The 17,824-nt window shown below is 41.5% G+C and overlaps 1 protein-coding gene across 2 annotated transcripts in view; it reads left to right on the top strand.

Annotated features, from left to right (window-relative positions):
• ARNT2 (aryl hydrocarbon receptor nuclear translocator 2) overlaps window positions 1-17,824 on the top strand; it is a 96,206-nt gene that overhangs the window by 27,069 nt on the left and 51,313 nt on the right. Inside the window, exons 3-6 of one of the 2 annotated variants that reach the window (XM_063412442.1) lie at window positions 3,684-3,731; window positions 6,733-6,777; window positions 9,694-9,907; window positions 11,801-12,014. In XM_063412442.1, coding sequence (XP_063268512.1) covers window positions 3,684-3,731; window positions 6,733-6,777; window positions 9,694-9,907; window positions 11,801-12,014 — 521 coding nt within the window. The remainder of the gene's footprint in view (window positions 1-3,683; window positions 3,732-6,732; window positions 6,778-9,693; window positions 9,908-11,800; window positions 12,015-17,824) is intronic. The other variant, XM_063412443.1, reaches the window with a different exon arrangement.

Consider the following 17,824-nt stretch of genomic DNA (forward strand, 5'->3'; position numbering starts at 1 on the left):
AGCTAGCATACACAGCCAGCCAGCTTTCCCAGTTTGGTTATCTCTGAAAATTGTTTCTTTTTTCATAATTGCTGAGGCAAGCTGGCAGAATAATTGCTGTGTGGACTTGAATGTAGATCAGTTTAAAGTCATTGGCTATCCAGAAAGTGTTTCTGCCGTGTTGGCATTTGGTTTCATTGACAGCTTGGAAAAATATTTTTCCTTTCTATAAATTATACCAACTACTTCATAGCAAAAAAGTGACAGCATGAGCTAATGCACTGCTGTGGTCAGTGACTACCTTATATTAATGCACCCTCAGATCTTTGTTTAGTGTGGTTTTAATTTAGGCTTTGCTGTATTAGAGGATAAGGGGCTCTTTCACCTTCCTGCACTATCTGTACTTGGCAGGGAGGGTTGGGGTTTTTTCCTGAGCTGGTTTCAGTTGCATTGGTTTTATTTCAGTTCACAGTGTAGTCTTGCCTTTTCTCTGAAACAGAACTATCAAAATCTGGGGAAAAGAGACCTCATCCCACCATTCTACCCCCAATGTTGTGCTGGATAAAAGGCTGTAATACAGATCCCTGTCTGCTCCTCAGCTGCATTTGCTCCTGACCATTCCTGCCTTCCCTCTTCCTACACTGTGTAATCATGGCAAGCATCTTTTGACATTTGTGACATTGGGAATTTTACATAGTAATTTTGTTATAGGGTTGAAATCCTCATAAAAAATGTCAATTTCTTTAACCCGTGCAGGTCCACCTTGTTGGAGGTTTTGCTTTGTTGGGTTTTTTAATGAAAGTATTTTTAATTGAGAATAATTAAATTTTAAATAGTGTTTTTATCTCTGTATTTATGGTAGCCCCGCATCTTCTAAGGAAAATACATTTTAATAAGTACCTCATGCATCAGGCCTTTTCACGATTGATGGGAACAGTATGAAAGAGGAAAACAAGATTTATGCTGTCTCTTCAAAACAAAAGAGCATAGTGCAGCTCTTTTTTAAAGCCTCTTTTTAATGGGAATTTTAAATGAAGATAAAAGATAGTCTTTCTGAATCTTCTGAAATGATGTCATTTGTCTTCTGGGAGGCTGCTTCTACTGTTTTGCTAATGTGCAGTATATTCTATCTAAACAGAAGATCTTATCTGTCAGGGTGTGAGGAGGTTGATGGAATATTATTTTTACGTGTTCTGCTGTGTTCTACTAAAGGTTACAACTGATTCACTGTCTTTGCCTCTGCCTCACTGTAAAGCAGACACGGTGGATCAGGCAGGACACTGGAATCAATGACTTTATACCTGAGGGTTTTTTTTTAATGTTTCAAAGGGTTTTTTTCATTTTGCACAGTGAAATTAGGAAATGTGTTATTAACAAAGATGGAACAGAGGTACATTTGCTGTTGCATTTTTTAAAAGTATTGATATTTTAAATTAAATTTATGTTCAATTTCCATAAGAAATAAAGGGGTTTGGGTAGTTTAACAAAGCAAAGGCATTATTTAAAGACTTAGTCTGGTGTAGACTGATGTTACACCCAATGCGTTCAGATTCTGCTGTGATGAGCCCACTGTAATGTGGGAGGTGTTACCTGTGGATATTAATCCATCAAGAATCTCCTAAAGTAAGAAGCTGATATGCAACCATCTAAGTAAATAGGTGTGTCAGTCCCTCATACTCCCTCTGAGGTGGTGATACAGGCAGCAGGATCAAGCCTTAATCTCTTATCATCATCTCTAATTCTCTGTATTCCAGTAATAATAAAGTAGATTAAATGCTGTACAGCTAATATTTGATTTTGGGGAAAACCCATCCCTTAGCATTCAGCTGGAGTATTTGGCTGGAAGCTAAATAAATCATAGAATCATCTCCACCAAGGCATGTGATCTCAGTGTACTGGAGAGGAAGGGAAAGAGTTACAAAATTAATCTGCCCAGATTAAAGCAGTGTTTTATAAAATCCTTGAAGAAAAGGCTTTCTCCCACAGGTGTAAATTTTTTCTGCAGCCCTTTTCCCGCAGTTTGAAACTGTTTTTCTCAGATGTGTTTCAGCTGCCAGTGACACAAGTAAGGGTGTGCTTGATGTGATGCTTTTGTGAGTGGCTTCAGGTGGAGCCATCCCAGTGCTGCCCTCCACTTGTAAACAAGCAGCTCTCCTGTAACATTGACTTTTGCATTTTCAGTGCAGCTAAAAACACAGACATTCAAATAACTGGGAAGGTTTTTCTGGAATGCCACCTGCAGGCACATTATTACACGTGGGGAGGAAGCAGGTAGGTGAGAGGAGAGCCTGGGCTATACCACAATGTGTAAATGTTGATTTTCTGGCAGTGCTGCAGGTCGAGGGGGCTTCAGGCTGCTGGTGCCAGCCCTGATGGGCACATTTGGGGTGCCAGCAGCAGCAGCAAGTGGCCCTGGGGCAGAGGGGAGGGCACTGGCCACTGGGGGTCGGTGCTGTTCTGCAGGAGCAGCTGAGGCATCACAGACCTTGGAACCGGATTTGGTGGTAAAGAGGCAAGCCCAGATGGAATTTATAGTGAAAACAGGCAATTGCATCGAAGTTAGGCAAGTTAAATACACAGCTTTTCTTAAAGCTCTTTGGGGAAAATGGTTTTCTCTTTGCTTCCTCCAGAAATGAATAATCACTGTTACCATCTGGAAAATATTATTGTGATTTTTCCAATGCCATGTCCAATTCCTGTGCTCACTTGCTGCCCTCATTCCAGTTGTACAGAGGTTGCTGTGACTCAGACACGTCTTTTATGGGCCAGTCTGTCTTGGTTGTCAGAATTTAAGAAGAAAGGCAGTGCCTGACTGGCAGTTCTGCCTCTCTGTGCTGATGTAGTTTTAGAGACTGTTTTTGCATCTTTGTTCCCACATTCTGGACATACAAATCTCAGTTTGTAGGGATCATTTTAATACTGAGATAAATATCATTGTCACTTTGAAGGGTTTTTGCCTTTAATAGGACTTATGAACAGTGTTAGAGATATGGAATCTGAAGTTGTATGAAATTTTACTGCACTGAAAGGTTAGAAAACTTAGAATGCTAAAGACATTTGAGGAAATGTTTGCAAAACAAAACTAAAATTTCCTATCTATACAAATTAAAAGTGATTGATCAAGGTGTGTATATCATATTAATTTTTTTTATTAAATACACTAATAAAATAATTGTATATGATAGTTTTATATCAGCTTGATTGTCTTATGTTTAATGGCAGAGTTGCATCCTTATTATTGGGGATATAAGTATTTATGCAGAGGTATAAAAATGTCTAAAAGGCTTTGTAAATTATATTATTGTATAACTTTGTAGTGATAATATCTATGATACAATCACACTGCCTAATACAGGAATCTAATTTAGATGTCTAAATTGGGAAGATAATCTTCCTAGTCTGTCTGTGGAAGAAGTGGAGAAAGAGGTTCCTGCTTTTTGTGCCTCTCTGGAGGAGCCAAACTGGTGAGCTGGGATTTGGCCCAAGGAGGAACTCAGCTCTTTCACAGCCCTAAGAAGGTCTGGGACATAAATCAGGTGATGAGCTGCTCCTAGGTCTGGAGAGGAGGAGCAAGCCTGGAATCCTCAGTTGTTAACACCTCTGGGCAAAACACAAATCTACCAACAGTGAGAACAGCTGGCTTGAATGTTCATGCCACCATTGCCAATGCCTTGTTTGCTGATTTGGAAATCTTGCTTTTACAGAATGGACTTTGATGATGAAGATGGGGAGGGGCCCAGCAAATTTTCAAGGTGAGCATTTACAAAAGAGTTGGCTAAATCACTGACTTGTCTCAGTGGGGAAAGACAGCTGTCTCCTTACTGATGTTTTAAAATCAATATAAATATGGGTGAAGAACTTGCCAACAACTCGACCCAAACAATAGTTACTCGTTTTATCAGCTTCCTCTGAAAATTAGGCATTCTGGCAGAAATCTGCCTAATGTAGTTATTAGCTTATAAAGCTGACAGCATGTGTGTCACAATTCCACTCTGCAGCTATATCAAATGAGAAAACTTGTGATTTTTAGCTTATTATTTCAAGTGCTGTTGATGAACTTTGGTTATTTGACATTGCTGAAGCTGTCTTTCGGCCACTGAGAATGAAATTTCATTTCTAATTTATTTCAGATGTTAATTGCTTGTGAAGACAATTTGACAGATTCTAGAGGTGGATTGTTTTTTTAAAGTTAATGAGCTCTACATTATGTACCATTAGGTGTAACTGAATAGTAAAAATTGACAAAAAATGTTAATTAACATGGAATAGTCAAAACCAGAAGAAAACAGTAAAGCCTCACTGCCATTTTTTCACTTTTCCTTTTTTTTTTTCTAGTCACACTGTTTGCATTTTTTCATTAGAAACCAAGCAGCTGCAGTGAGGGGTGTAGATATTTGAAGCCTGTGGGTAGCTGCTGATTATCCAAATTGTAATTGCAGCTCTGTAGCAGCAGCCATGTTGAAACACAGCTGTCACAGTAGGGTTTCACAGGGTTATTCCAGTCAGTCCAAAGAGAAATGTGCTGAAGATACACTGTGACACCATATCATAATTTACTGCACAAGACCAGCAGCACTCCTGGTTGGTTGATGTCATTTACAGAAAAAATCCTTCATGTTAAAACTGGTGATTTGAGGGCTGAGTCCTAATATTTGCTAGAAGACACATGCTAACAGTATTTGTGAAGAATGGGACCTGATTTGTGCCTGCACGAGCATCGGGGTTTCTGGGCACACTGATACTTGTGTCTCGGTCCTTCCCCATTCTGGTTTTGGTCTTTCAAAGTTTAGTGGTGGGTTGAGCCAATAATTCCATTGCTTTTAATGGAGAGTTAAGCTGTGCTGTGCTCAGGCTCAGTTAATTCTCGGTGTCAGATGAAAATCTGATGTTTAAGTCTTAAATGCTGTATAGACCTCAAATTGTTCTGCTTCTAGAGTGTACAGAAAAACCATGCAGAGACACTCAGGGCTACATTCAGACATCCTCTTGTAGTTGTTCCCTTCTCCAGACTGCTCACATGACTTATTCCTGGCTTGTTTCGGTCAGAATTACTCAGTTCTCAGACTGCAGTTTAAATGTTGCAGCTGACCCAGCTGGCTTTGGCTGAGGTTTGAGAAGGAGCCTGTGTGCAGAGATCAGCTGGGAGACTGGGAGGGAAAAACCAGTGGTTGGAGGCAATAACATCTTCAGGCCAGTCAAGCAGAGAAGGATGAGCAGACAAGCCCCAGGCTTGTGGGAGCACAGGAGTAGTGGTTCTAATGCTCCATGGGATCTAACACACTCTGCTTCTCAGGGCTTCCAGCTCAGCTCAGGTATCCCTGCATGACACCACATCCAGACACATCCTGTGCATGTGCTTCCCCTGTCATGTGCCCGTTCCTCATTGAATTGGTCTTTTTGCTGAAAATTACTTGGACTCAGTCTGTTCTCCAGGCAAGGTCAAGGGGAGTAAAGTGGCGTTGTCACTTGAATGTTTGAGGGTCCTGGTGTTGAGCACAACATAAAGAAATACAGCTCAAGACTTGCTTAAGCTTTGTATTCACTGTTTGAATGAGGAACTTGCATAGGTAGTTACTTAAAATTAGTTTTAATTCATTTCAGACAGAAAAAAAGGAAGTTCATTATTGATTTGTTAGAAGAGGAGAAACATGCTTATTTAGGCTGTATTAATTTTATAGCTAATACATGGGATCTCAATAGGCTCTCTGTTATAATAAATGACATCATTTTGGAAAGGTGTAATTCTAATAAAAAATCTCATTAACTGTTCTTGAGCAGTTATAATCTTCACTTCTAGAAAAGCCATTACCTTATTTTTGTGTTTTCCAAAACATACATTTTGTGTTTTGGAACTGGCAGTTTGGTCTCAAACAAATGAGTCTTTCCATAACTGTGCAAGCGAAATCCAATTTCAAATGATTAGTGCATTTTTTAGGAAAGAGAAAGAGGAGCAGCGTGTCATTTTTTACTGAAATGTCACATTCCTCTCTGTCTCTGGGACAATGCTTCAGAAACAGTGAGGCTTTAGTCCCACGGGATAAAAGTCCCATTGGTCTGGATTTGCTCCATAAAGGTGCTGCTCAAACACCACACATACCTGGCTGGGCACCCAGCTTCTGTTGATCTGTGTAAGAATGGGGTACCTGTTTACTTCTAGGGAATTAAGCCAGTTTAAATTTCACTTCTATTTACCCAGCAGTTTCACCTGCCTGCCTGCCTTCTGCCAGCCTCCATGACAGTCAGTACAGTGTCTGTACCTACAGAACTTTCTCCTGAAGGTTCCCCTGCATAAGGCATCACCTTCAGCCGTGTCTCTGCCCTCCCGTGTTATCTGTAGACCATCAGTGCCCTCTGCTGAGTGGAGGGAGCTGTGGTTGCAAGCTGGAACAGTTACATCCCGTTCACTTCCAGCACAGCAATGAATATTTCATGGCTTGCTGTGGATAAAAGCTCACTGGTGTTTTCTGTACTGGTGCTGCTTCCCAAGAAATCAGTGTATGTCAAAGTGTTTGCTTAAATCCACTGAAATGTGTCTTCTATTTTTTTAAATACACAAATGAAGTTTCTGAATCAGCATGGCTTGGAAGTATCATCAGACTCTGTGTTTTCTTTGCTGTAGCATTCTCATTCTCTTGTTTTTCTTGCTGTTATTTGTAATGGTTTGCAGTTGTGAATTTTTTTGCTTTCTGCTGTGTGTTGGCTATCATGCAATGCGTAACCTCTCCTGATTGATGTACTATCTTTTGTTTCTAGGTATGATGGTGATCAAATCACTGGTGATAAGGAAAAGTTTGCAAGGTAGGCGTGTCCTGTAGAGCTCCTCTGCTGAGAGAAAAGAGGGGGATGTTCGTGTCCAAAAAATCTCAGTACGTGTGCCTTAGCTTAGAGAGATGGTTGTTTTGTTTTAGGTGGGACGATGATCAAAGTACTGCTGACACAGAAGGGAAAAGTCGGAAAAAGGGAAGTCAAATATGGCTTGCCCAATTTTTCTTTTCTGTGATACTGCTCATACTGATCTTCTGGCTGTTCCAAAACTGCTTGAAGTCAGAAATACAAACCCTTAGTGATTTTGGATCAGCTCCCCCGTATCCCAAAATTTAATGTCCCTTTGTAATTTCCATATAAAAATAAAGTTAGAAATGACAGAATTAGGACATCATTCTGTACAAGTTTGTGAATGCCAGGGTTCCTAGGACACACACTTTGGAAGAGGAGCACAGCCCCTCTTTTGAGGATTTAAATTTGAACTAGTTTCAGGAAACTTTTGGGGTATTGTCTGCTTGAACATTTCCACAGCCAGTAGATTAAGATGCTATTACTTTCTAGCTTTTAAGATCATAAATGAAATGGACTGTTGGGGTACTCTTTTTCTCTCAGGAAGTTTTACAGTCTCTTTGTTTAGTCTCTGTAATGGCTGTTTTCAATGTCCTGAAGTACTAAAATACTTGAGTGGTAGACAATGTATTATGTACTTAAAAATTTGAAATGTATGTTGAATATGTCTGTTCTTTGTCTCCCTCTCTTTTTTTCCTAACCACCGCTTCTGTGAAAATGCTGAACTTAGAGCAAGCTTTCCTCATGTAAAAGCGCTTTTATCTCCCCCGTGTCCGTGTTTATCTGCGTGCAGCAGCTGGCATGTGCACACTGTGCTCTGTGTACATGTGCAGTGTCACACCAGCTCCTCTGCTTGGTGTGTGTGTGATCCAACTCCCCCTGCTCCCTCCTGCATCTGCGCAGGCCCACACAGGGCTGGTCCTCAGCCCGTGGAAGGAAAGGTTCACTATTAGAGTGCCCTGGACAGTGACCTCAGGCAAGGCTTGGCTGTGATTTACTGAGCAGCCATGGGCTGTCATAGCTGGATTTTCTGTGTATCACACAGTGAGCATAGCAGTAATAACTCTGCATGCAGCCCTAACCAGTGGTGTTTCTGCAGACAGTGCCTCATGCATGTAACACCTGTATGTGCAGGGGCAGCATGCCCAAAGCAGGGCAAGCCCTTGCATTCCTTTATTTCAGGAAGCAGCATACAATTCTTTCCTGCATTAAAAAAAAAGGCTTTGTAGATGGGGGCAGATAAAGATCGGGGACTAGAGAAACGAGGGTCCAGCCAACATGGTTTTATCACACGTTCTCCGCTTTATTCCTTGAGATGGCGGGTTAAATACAGACAGAATAGTTTACAAGAACAGGTGTATTCTGATAGGCAGTGAGAGTAAAGAAATATGCAAACAATCTAGAGTTAAGGCAGCTATGGAGTTTCAGTGTAATTACTCTATTCTGTGGATAGATATACCTTAACACAATTCCCAGTGCAAAACAAGCTTATCTATTTCTACGTAGGGCAAACGTCCGAGGCCTAGCAGGCCCTGGTCTAAGGCCTAGTCTGAGGCCCAGTTTGGGATAGCTCTACAAGTCATCTTGCTCCTGCTACAAGGCTTAATTTCTAAAAGTATCCAAAAGGTGTGCCAAGCCTAGCTTCTGCTTTCATGGTCAGTCTTCATAGCAGTCAGCTCCAAAGAATGTTGCAGTTTCTTTTAATGTTGTGTTATCACATCAGTCAATGCTGGTGGACTCTCCAAGTGATCACCTCTCACATCTTGTTGGATCACCAGCGATCCCACAAGACAATGCCATGCACAGCTCATTGAAATCAGTGGAAGATGCTGCTTTGACAACTGAAGCATCATCTACCTCTCGTGTACTTGTATTTAGCTGCCACCTGACAGGTACAGTATGAGAAGAATAAGTGCTGGGCACTGAAGCATTCTGGGTCCATTTGGACCATTTCAGATGTATATATTGGTGTGATTCCTTAATGCTGATCAAGCAATGGTGATTTTCAGAATGGGGAGACTGAACTCTGAGATGTTTATTTCTGAGAGATTCTGGTGGGTGTCCACTTTGGGATTTCTCAAATTTGGCTCACCACCTCAGCCATATGATTGCTCTAAAGGATGGGAACATTGCAGCCTAGCCCAACTTGGGGCAGCATCAAGTACTGTCATTGTTGCTTCCCTGCTGTGCTAAATTGTCCCTGAACATAAATTCCAGTCTGTGTCTGACAAGCCAGATGTTTACTTGCTGTCTTTCGTACTCATTTTATTTATTTATTGGGATTTCTTTTTTGGTATGTGCTGTTATCCCATATTTGGTCCCAGTGCTGCAGTCTGATCCTGCAGGCATGTAGTGACTCCCTGCAGGGATGTGGGGTGTTCCAAACAGCATTGTTTGGGATCTGTGTTGTCACTGAGTGGGTTTTTTCATAAGTCAGTGCTGACATTTCCTGCTGACCTGATCCAGTTGTTAGTGAGAGGTTTCCTCTAAAGGACACCTTTCATAAGTAGCCAAGAGATGCATCACAGTAAATTTGGGAGCTTGACTGGAGTTGGCAGATGTTAGCTCCTCACATATTTCTACTTCATTTTTATGCTTAAACCAAAGGAGATTAAACTGGTTAAGAGATTAAGGTCACAAGCCAATAAATAGAAATACAGGTTCTTTTCACAGCTATGGGCAAATCATATTTATCTGTCTGTGGCCTGGATTTTCTGTCTGTAAACTGAGGGATAACAGTGGTTGGCTTTGTAGCACTTCACTCTCCCGGGGTGCAAACAGCAAAACGAGTGTGAAGTATCACGATTCACTGCCTCCAATTCAGATTCTTACATTCTCACATCTCTTTTCTGTTGCTTTGGTGTTTCTTTAAATGCTCAGGGAGAATCACAGTGAGATTGAGAGGCGCAGGAGAAATAAGATGACCCAGTACATCACCGAGCTGTCGGACATGGTGCCCACGTGCAGCGCCCTGGCTCGTAAGCCCGACAAGCTGACCATCCTTCGCATGGCTGTTTCCCACATGAAATCCATGAGGGGCACTGGAAACAAATCCACTGATGGAGCTTACAAGCCTTCCTTTCTTACAGAACAGGTAGAATTTACAAAAATGTTGGTTTTCCCTGGTCTTTTTTGGTCTTAAAAGGTGTGAGGAAATGCTGAGAGGAGTAGAGCCTCAGCTTGATCCTTCAGTGTAGTGTAGCAGCTGGTACCATGTTACCACTTACATATCCAAGGTGTGAATACAGATAGTTTTTTGTGACTGGGCTTGATTTTAACACTCTCACAGATCTTTCTTTTTGGAGAAGCAAATTGACATTCTTACAACTGAGGTCTGTCCACCTGAAAAACAAGTCGCTCACTGCCTCGCAGAGAGGAATTTTCATCTCCAGATCTGGGTTCTTCCCATCCTAACAAAGATTCTCCAAAATAAGTAAAAATTACTCTGGAAATACCTGCCTCTATCTCTGGGGATTAGAGGAACGTTAAAAACATCATTTAGTCTTAATGCTGGAGTTCCCAGCAGCTGAACTGGGCAGAGATGAATCCCATCTGGATTGGCTGAGGTACTTCCTTGGTTACATATCTGATGGAAGAAGGAAGGATGCACCCAGTGCTTGAAGGAAAACTGTGTTTACTGAGCACATTGAAAATTCCTACCATCTCCATTGTTTTTGAAGTCCTATGGGTCTAATGTTCATTTTTGTGGTCTGAAGTGATTTAAGCACTTACACATGGAAGTTATGGCTGGAGGCACTACTTCTTTCTCTTAGGTAAACAGCAACTGCTGCTGACCCCTCAGTGCTCATGACTGCTTACTCCAGCTCTCCTGAAGTGTGTTTCTGGAGGGACTGTGCCATTCTGCTGATGGCACACCCTAGTCACTTCTCATTGCATTTTTTTTTTAAATCTTGCAGAATTACTGAGTTTGTTTTCATCTTTTTTAATAATGTGCAAAACTGGTTATATTACCCTCAGTATAGTGTGGCCAGCTGTGCTATGAGGTTTTTTGTTTAGTCAGGATCAATGTGCTTTCTCTATAACAAAGCAGCAGAAGTTGACAGTCTGAGTTTCTTGAGATGAGTTATCCATTTCCTGGTAGTTGGCCGGATTTTTATGCTCACCCCATCAGTTAATATCTCCCACTCACACACTAACCCTGCTGAGCTATCTCACCTGGAATGGGACTCAGGTTGTCCAGAGCTCTGTGTCTGAGTTCCAGGTGCAGGATCTTAACAAGCTCTGGTGGTCACTGGAGCCACCAAAGGCTGTTCAAGCTTCTTTTCCAGGAATTGGAATGGTAGTTGTCATCCTTTGCTGTGAGAAGTTTTCAAGCTCTGTTAAAGAAAGGGAGTATTCCTGGGTGATGCTGAGGCTTCATACTCACAGGCTGGAAAAAGAAAGCAAAAAAGCAATAGAACCTTCTTGTGTAGTGGTTCCTAATGGAAGAAGAGGCTGGGGATTCTTTCCTCGTTTCCATTACACTTTCTGCCTTTTATCCAGTGCCTGTTCAATTCACAAACAGAGCTCATCCTGAGCAGGGCCAGGGGGAACCAAACTAGAAAGTCTTATTGGTTTCTTTCCAATTAAATTATTCAGAACGTTTAATTAAGGGATGAGTTTGCCACGAGTTAGAGCTGTTTATTTTCTCTGTTTGTACTCTGAAATATCTTTTTTTTTTTTAATGTTGGATGCCTATCACAGAATATGCAGTGAGTATTAGTTGTTTATTTGCCTAAAGTACATGGAGATCACCAGATGAAAGGCAATAACGGAAAATAAAATGTTGTTTGTTATTGAGATGGGCAATTTATTCCTTGCTGCAAGTTTGGTTGTATTGTTACATGAGTGAAAATTTCTGCCTGGGTTTTGATCAGCTACTAAGAAAACAAATCATCACAAGAAAACAATATTCTCTCCCAGTGACAGAGTCTGTATTTAATTCCCTTCCCTTGCTGGCATTCTAACCAAATCCTTTCTTTGGAAGGAGCTGAAACACCTTATCCTGGAGGCTGCAGATGGGTTCCTGTTTGTAGTTGCAGCTGAGACAGGAAGAGTGATCTACGTTTCAGACTCTGTGACTCCTGTGCTGAACCAGCCTCAGTCTGAATGGTTTGGCAGCACTTTGTACGAGCAGGTTCATCCAGACGACGTGGAGAAGCTGCGAGAGCAGCTGTGCACCTCTGAAAACTCTATGACAGGTGAGATCTGTCTGATGTATGGTTCTGTGTGTTCAGGATCCCTGGAGAGCTTTTCCTGACACTCAGAGTGCATGGTGTAAAAATCTGGTTAAAGTGAAACTCAGAAAGATTAAACTGTGCTTTCTTGCAGGCAGTACAGTAATATAAATCTTCTTTTGAGTGACTACATTTTGCTTCCTATTCATTTGACTTCAGTCAAACCACCTTCATGTAGCTCTGCATTCAGACTCTGGTTTGGAATCAGGACTGTTCTCAGGCTTGGTCTGGAAATCTAGATTGTTTTCATTTCATCCTCAATGAACTTGTGACTTCTTTACAAGTATGTGTTTCTTTAGGACAGTGTTTAATTTGAAGTCAAAAATCATACTTTAGACTTCTCTGTTTTCATACAAGTTCCTTGTGGTTTGCTAATTGGAATCTTGAGGGGAAAAAATCCAGTGTTTGGCAACTGAAAATACACTGGATTTTAATCGTGAGGCTCCTGTGCAGGAGTGTAAGTTACCTGTAAGTTGATTCCCTATTATGTTGCATGTAAAATTAAACGATATTCACATCTCCTCTACAATTCTGGCTTTTACAGTTCTTCATGCTCAAAGCTGCCAATAGGAAACTACCTTGTATTTAATAGGATATGTGTATGTTAGAGCTGTGAGAATTAGCTAAATCCTGTTGTAACTCAAACTTGGAAAGGAGGAAACTTAACTTCACTTTTTATTCTTAACGTATTATGTTTATAGCTGAGGGAAAAAATGTAGGGGATAATATTCAAAAAAACCCTGATGCTTGCAAAAGTCACATAATTTCTCTTTGCTTTAGTAGTTAAGATTTCTGACCTGGTTTGCTGGAAGTTTTGTTGTGTTTCATAACTCAAAGGACAGTGATCCAGTTTTGAGTGAACCTGCACACTGTTTACAGCTTCCATGTCAAAACAGTGCCAAATTCATGATTTCCTGTGGTTTGAATGTGATGTGGTTTTGGCAGAGCTTTCACGTATTCAAATTGGAAGCTTAAAGCAAAATTCTGTGGTGGAAATCCAGATGGATAGAAACCAAGTGAACAGTTAGGGGAACCTGTGCAGGGCAAAACAGCTGAGTCTCATACCACGAGACCTGCAAACGAGCACAACCTCTGTTTTTATTATGTAGCCTATAATGCATTTTAACACTGGGACCATCTTGTCCAAGAAGCAATTACTCCAGAGCCTCAGTGAACAGTCATGTTTTGACTTCCAAAAGTGCTCAGTTGTGGGACTTAACCTGCTCAAACTAGAGCTGGACTAGACAAATGCAGAGCACTTCTGAAAACCCAACTCTGTATTTTTTCCAGCCTTAGCTATGGGCTTTTCTTCTGCACTGAATTGATCTGTAGCCAGTGGAAAGAGAAGTTCAATAGTATTTATAGAGCTAAATCTTTTCCCTGGCTGAATCTTTTGGAGTTGTCAGATTGACACAGAAGGCCTGTAAATCTGATGTACATGGACAGCTGAACATTTTCCCAGCGTGAGGAAAGCAGGGTCGCCTGCTCAGCTTTTTGAGTACTTTTGTTTTAAAGGTGTGGCTGGTGAAGTACAGGAATTTTGTACACATGTAGTTCTGTCAGTTTTTGGAGCATATAGATAACCAGAAAGGTCTAGAGTTGTTATTTTAAACTGCTATTTCCTCGGCTCCACAAGGTGCCATTCAATAAGAGAAGCAGTCTTCTCTAAGAACTGTCAGTCCAGCCTCAATGTGTTTATAAACAGGGGGCAGCAGGGCTTCAGCACCATCACTCGTGCTCCTTTGAGATACTTTTCTAGGAGAAAGGTGATTCTAGAGCCCATTCAGCCAGTTAACACTTCTCTTGCTGTAACACAGGCCATATTGAGAGCTTTGGAACAAGTAGTGAATGAAATCTTGCAGTGACCTGAAATAATGTGTGTCTTAGTGACCTTTTAAAAGATGTCAAGGAGGCAAATGCATTTCCTCTAATTTGGTGTTTATTGAACCAAGTTTTCCTTGGCTTTCCAAAGGCATGTTTCATGCAGAACAAAGGGCAATGTAGAGCTTGAAAGTGATGGAAACCACAAGCCAGTCAGCTGCATCTGAAATATTGTTTGCTCCAAGTGCAGTTCACTTCAGGCAGTAGGAACATCTTCATCTTTTAGTGACATCTGGCTGTTGAGCACAGAATCTGCTTAGGGAAGAGATTTTCAAGTGAAAGTGTAACAGTATGTTATGATGTTTAATTTTGCTCTTTTCCTCATTTTCTCAGGGTCCATTTTCTCAGTGCTATAACCTCTCCCTTCAGCCCTTGAGCTGGGAAAGCAGTGACAGCATTTTGACCAAGGAGAAAATTCACTTGCCCTGCAGCAGATCCGAGTAGTGTCCTTTGGTTGTAATTGTCTTATTACAAGAGCTGATCATTAGTGTGGTATTGCTGGGATTTTCCCAGCATCTCTTAGGAGTCCTGCTACCCAGAGATTCTGCTCCAGACCCTGAGAACTTGGGAGGATGCCACTGCCAATGAGGAGGGACAGGGAACAAGCCAGTGGAGGAAGCAGGCTCCCGCTCACATTTCTGCCCCCAGGAATACGGCTGGGACTGGGGCTGTGCTCACATGAGCATTTCTTTGGCAGTCACACAGCTTATGCAATCCTCACCTCATTTCACCCTCTCCTCTGGCATTTCTGTGGTACTACATGTGAGTCACATCAAGAGGTTGACCTGCTGAAAGCTAAACTGAGCTAAAACCCCTTGGTTTTGGTAGAGACGACTCTTTGGCCCACCTTATCGTGGGGTTTCTCAAACTCTTCTGAGTGCTAACACCAAGAAGAACCAGGAATGGTTAGGAGAAGACAGGACTTCAGGAGCTGTAAAATGTATGTCAAATGAAGTGCCTGTTAACCTCAGCCACTTGGTGTGTTTGGGAGTTAATTGCTTGCTCTTCCTTGATATCTTAGGATATGGGAAAGGATGGATAGTTTCTATTTAATTTTGTGTCCTTGGAGATTTTATTCCCTGGAAATGGAACAATTGTCTGCTTGTTTGTTGTGCATTAATTGCTAACACATTGTAGCAACAGGAAAAAGCTGAACTATGAAGTGTATGAATGGTTAGAAATGATCTAGAAAAGAGCAGCTGAGCCGTGATGATGGCAAAAACCTGAGCTCCCAAGAATTCTTTATGTGCGTCATTGTGTGTGATTAATCAGAGTGGGGCAGATATTCAGAGTGATGAATTCATTTTCCCTCTTTGGTCTTGAAAATCTGCAGATTCAAATCTGGATGAAGATCAGATCCCACGGGAGGATCCATTAGCAAAGATCTCTTTGTGCTTAGGGTGCACTGGTGGGACCTGGTGGATGTTGTGTTCAGCTGCAGGCTCAGTCCCAGTGCAAGTGAGAGCCTCTCAGCTCAGACAGCAAATCCCTAATGGCACAGGGAACAGACAGAACTCAGACTGAAGTGCAGAGAAAAAACACTTTTGAAGAATTCCTCTTCTACATTAGCTTTCAAAAAAATGACTGAGCAAGTATTGTAGTAGACAGTCCTTCTGTTAAAATACAGTGCTGCAGAGCAAAAGACTGATTTCTACAAATCTGATTCTCCACGAGTAATTCATGAAAGAATAGAGTGATGAATACAGACACCTCTGTATGGTTGCCTGGAAATACTCCCAGTGATTCCATGAAGTGTCTGAGATGTGCTTGTCAGGGCTGTAAGATCCCTGCTCCTGCACCCAGCATCTCCAGTGGTGCACATGGGAAACACTCAGGTTTGTTATCTTCAATCCTGGGCTGCAGGCAGCAGGGCACATAGAAATCAGCTGTAACATCTCCCTTCAGCCTTACCATCTCTTCTTAGGCGAGGCAGGGAGCAGCATGTGCCATCCCACCCCTGACACCAAGGCTCCTCAGGAGTCCTTGCACACTGTTCCAGATGAACAGTTAAGGGGTGCTGAAAGTGCAGGGCAGTGGCTGCAAGAAAATGATGAGAACCAGAACCTCTACAGCTTTCATTTTCAAGTGATTTAAAAATGACTAAGTCACTTCACTTGCTAGCTGGCAAAGATTAGTTGAGGTTACTTCTGGACAGAACTTGTATGCCAAGTTTAGTCTTGGCATGATCTTTTATTGCCATATTTTCTAAGTGGGACAAAGTAGAACTTTATGATGGAAATGGTGACTGACCACAGCAAAAGTTGAGCTGATAGGTATCCCTTGAGAAGAAAAGAGCATTGCGTGACGATTTTCTGTGGTTTGTGTATATTATGGAAGCATCACTCAGTGTTGTACAGACATAGATTTGGACTGGGGAACCTGTCTCACAGAACCTTCTAACAACGTGTTGTCTTGCAATGATGATTTCAGCTTAGGCAGTTTCCTATCCAGCTGCAAACCCTTGTTACCATGCAGTTTGTGGACACAGCCACAAAATCCAGATGTTGTAGATAGTCACATTGTAAAAATGAGAAAACTAATGTTCAGCTCGAAAGAGGGAAGTGCCAGAGACCAGGGTGCCAGTGGAGAAGCAGAGGAAGGCATTGCACAGCACTGAACAGATGATAAATAACCATGTGAAAGAGAAGATTAGGGATAATTTTTCTCCTCAACGCATAATCTTCCTAAAAATCAGCACAGGATTTTTTGTGCTGTGAGCTGCCTTATACTGTCATGTCTGTTTTCCAGCTCTGATTTCTGCATGATCTTTCTTAGAAGGAGGGGGTGGTTCTCATATTGACAACCAGCCAAGTGAATGCAAATATGTTTTGAACTCTGACTTTCCATGAATTATTTAGAGCTCCAGCTGATACAGAGAAGAGCTGGATGAGACTTCTCTTTGGCTTCACATATAAAATTCTCCAAAGAAATTCAAAGACTGAGTTGAGGCATGACAAGAAACACAGTCCTGGCAAATACAAATCCTGTTCTGCCTTAAGGGTCATCATCAGTGATAGTAAAACTCATGTCTAATGGAAAAGTAATATATTATCAAAACAGTGGTTGAGTTCAATGGTTTAGTTCTGCACTCTATTGGCAAACTGCTGTATTATTTTCCCCGCATACACTTAAAAATTGACTGAGCCTATCTATTAAAAAAAGGGTAAAAAAGTCTGTTGCAGCTATTTGTGCCAAAAGTTCTATACCAAAAAATATATTGTCAGAAGGTCTTTCTTCTGCCTTTTATAGACATTAGGATACTTGTTGAAGATTGATACTTTTCTTCTCAGAGCTCTTAACACTCCCTGCGAAAAAAACGAAGAGAAATAAAAAATCCCTTTTTTCAGGGGGGTGTATTTTTGCTGAGACAGTTGACTAAACAAGAAGCTGTCGTAGAGCTCCTTTGGGACTTTGTTCTGCAGCCTTTGGTTCTGAAGAGCACATTTGTCAGAGGTTCATGCACCAGAAAGGTACTCTGCATGTGAAGGGCTGTTTCAACTGACAGCACTTGATTTCTTTATTATAATATTTTTTTTTTTACTTTTGCCTGTGAGCTCTTTTAAGTCCATGAACCCTAAAGAGCCATCTGTCTCTGAAACGTGCCCAGCCCAGCAGATTAGGAAGTCAGAGAACAGAGAATTAAAACCAGATCCCAGCATTTTTGATTTTAACATCTTAGTACAGGATGACTGACTAGTAAGACTGTTGCCCCTGGGCAGGTGGGGAATGAGTTATATAATATTTTGTTTATAGAGAGTTAATAGCTACTTGTGCTTTTTATCCCAGGATAAAACAGAGGTTTTCACTGAATGTCCATGAAGCACCACAACCTGTAGGGTGAAGACAAGCAGGCACCCAGTAAACAGCACACAGCAAAGCTGGTGGAGTGGGGA

Source organism: Prinia subflava, chromosome 15 (assembly GCF_021018805.1).
Source record: "Prinia subflava isolate CZ2003 ecotype Zambia chromosome 15, Cam_Psub_1.2, whole genome shotgun sequence".
NCBI lineage: Eukaryota > Metazoa > Chordata > Aves > Passeriformes > Cisticolidae > Prinia > Prinia subflava.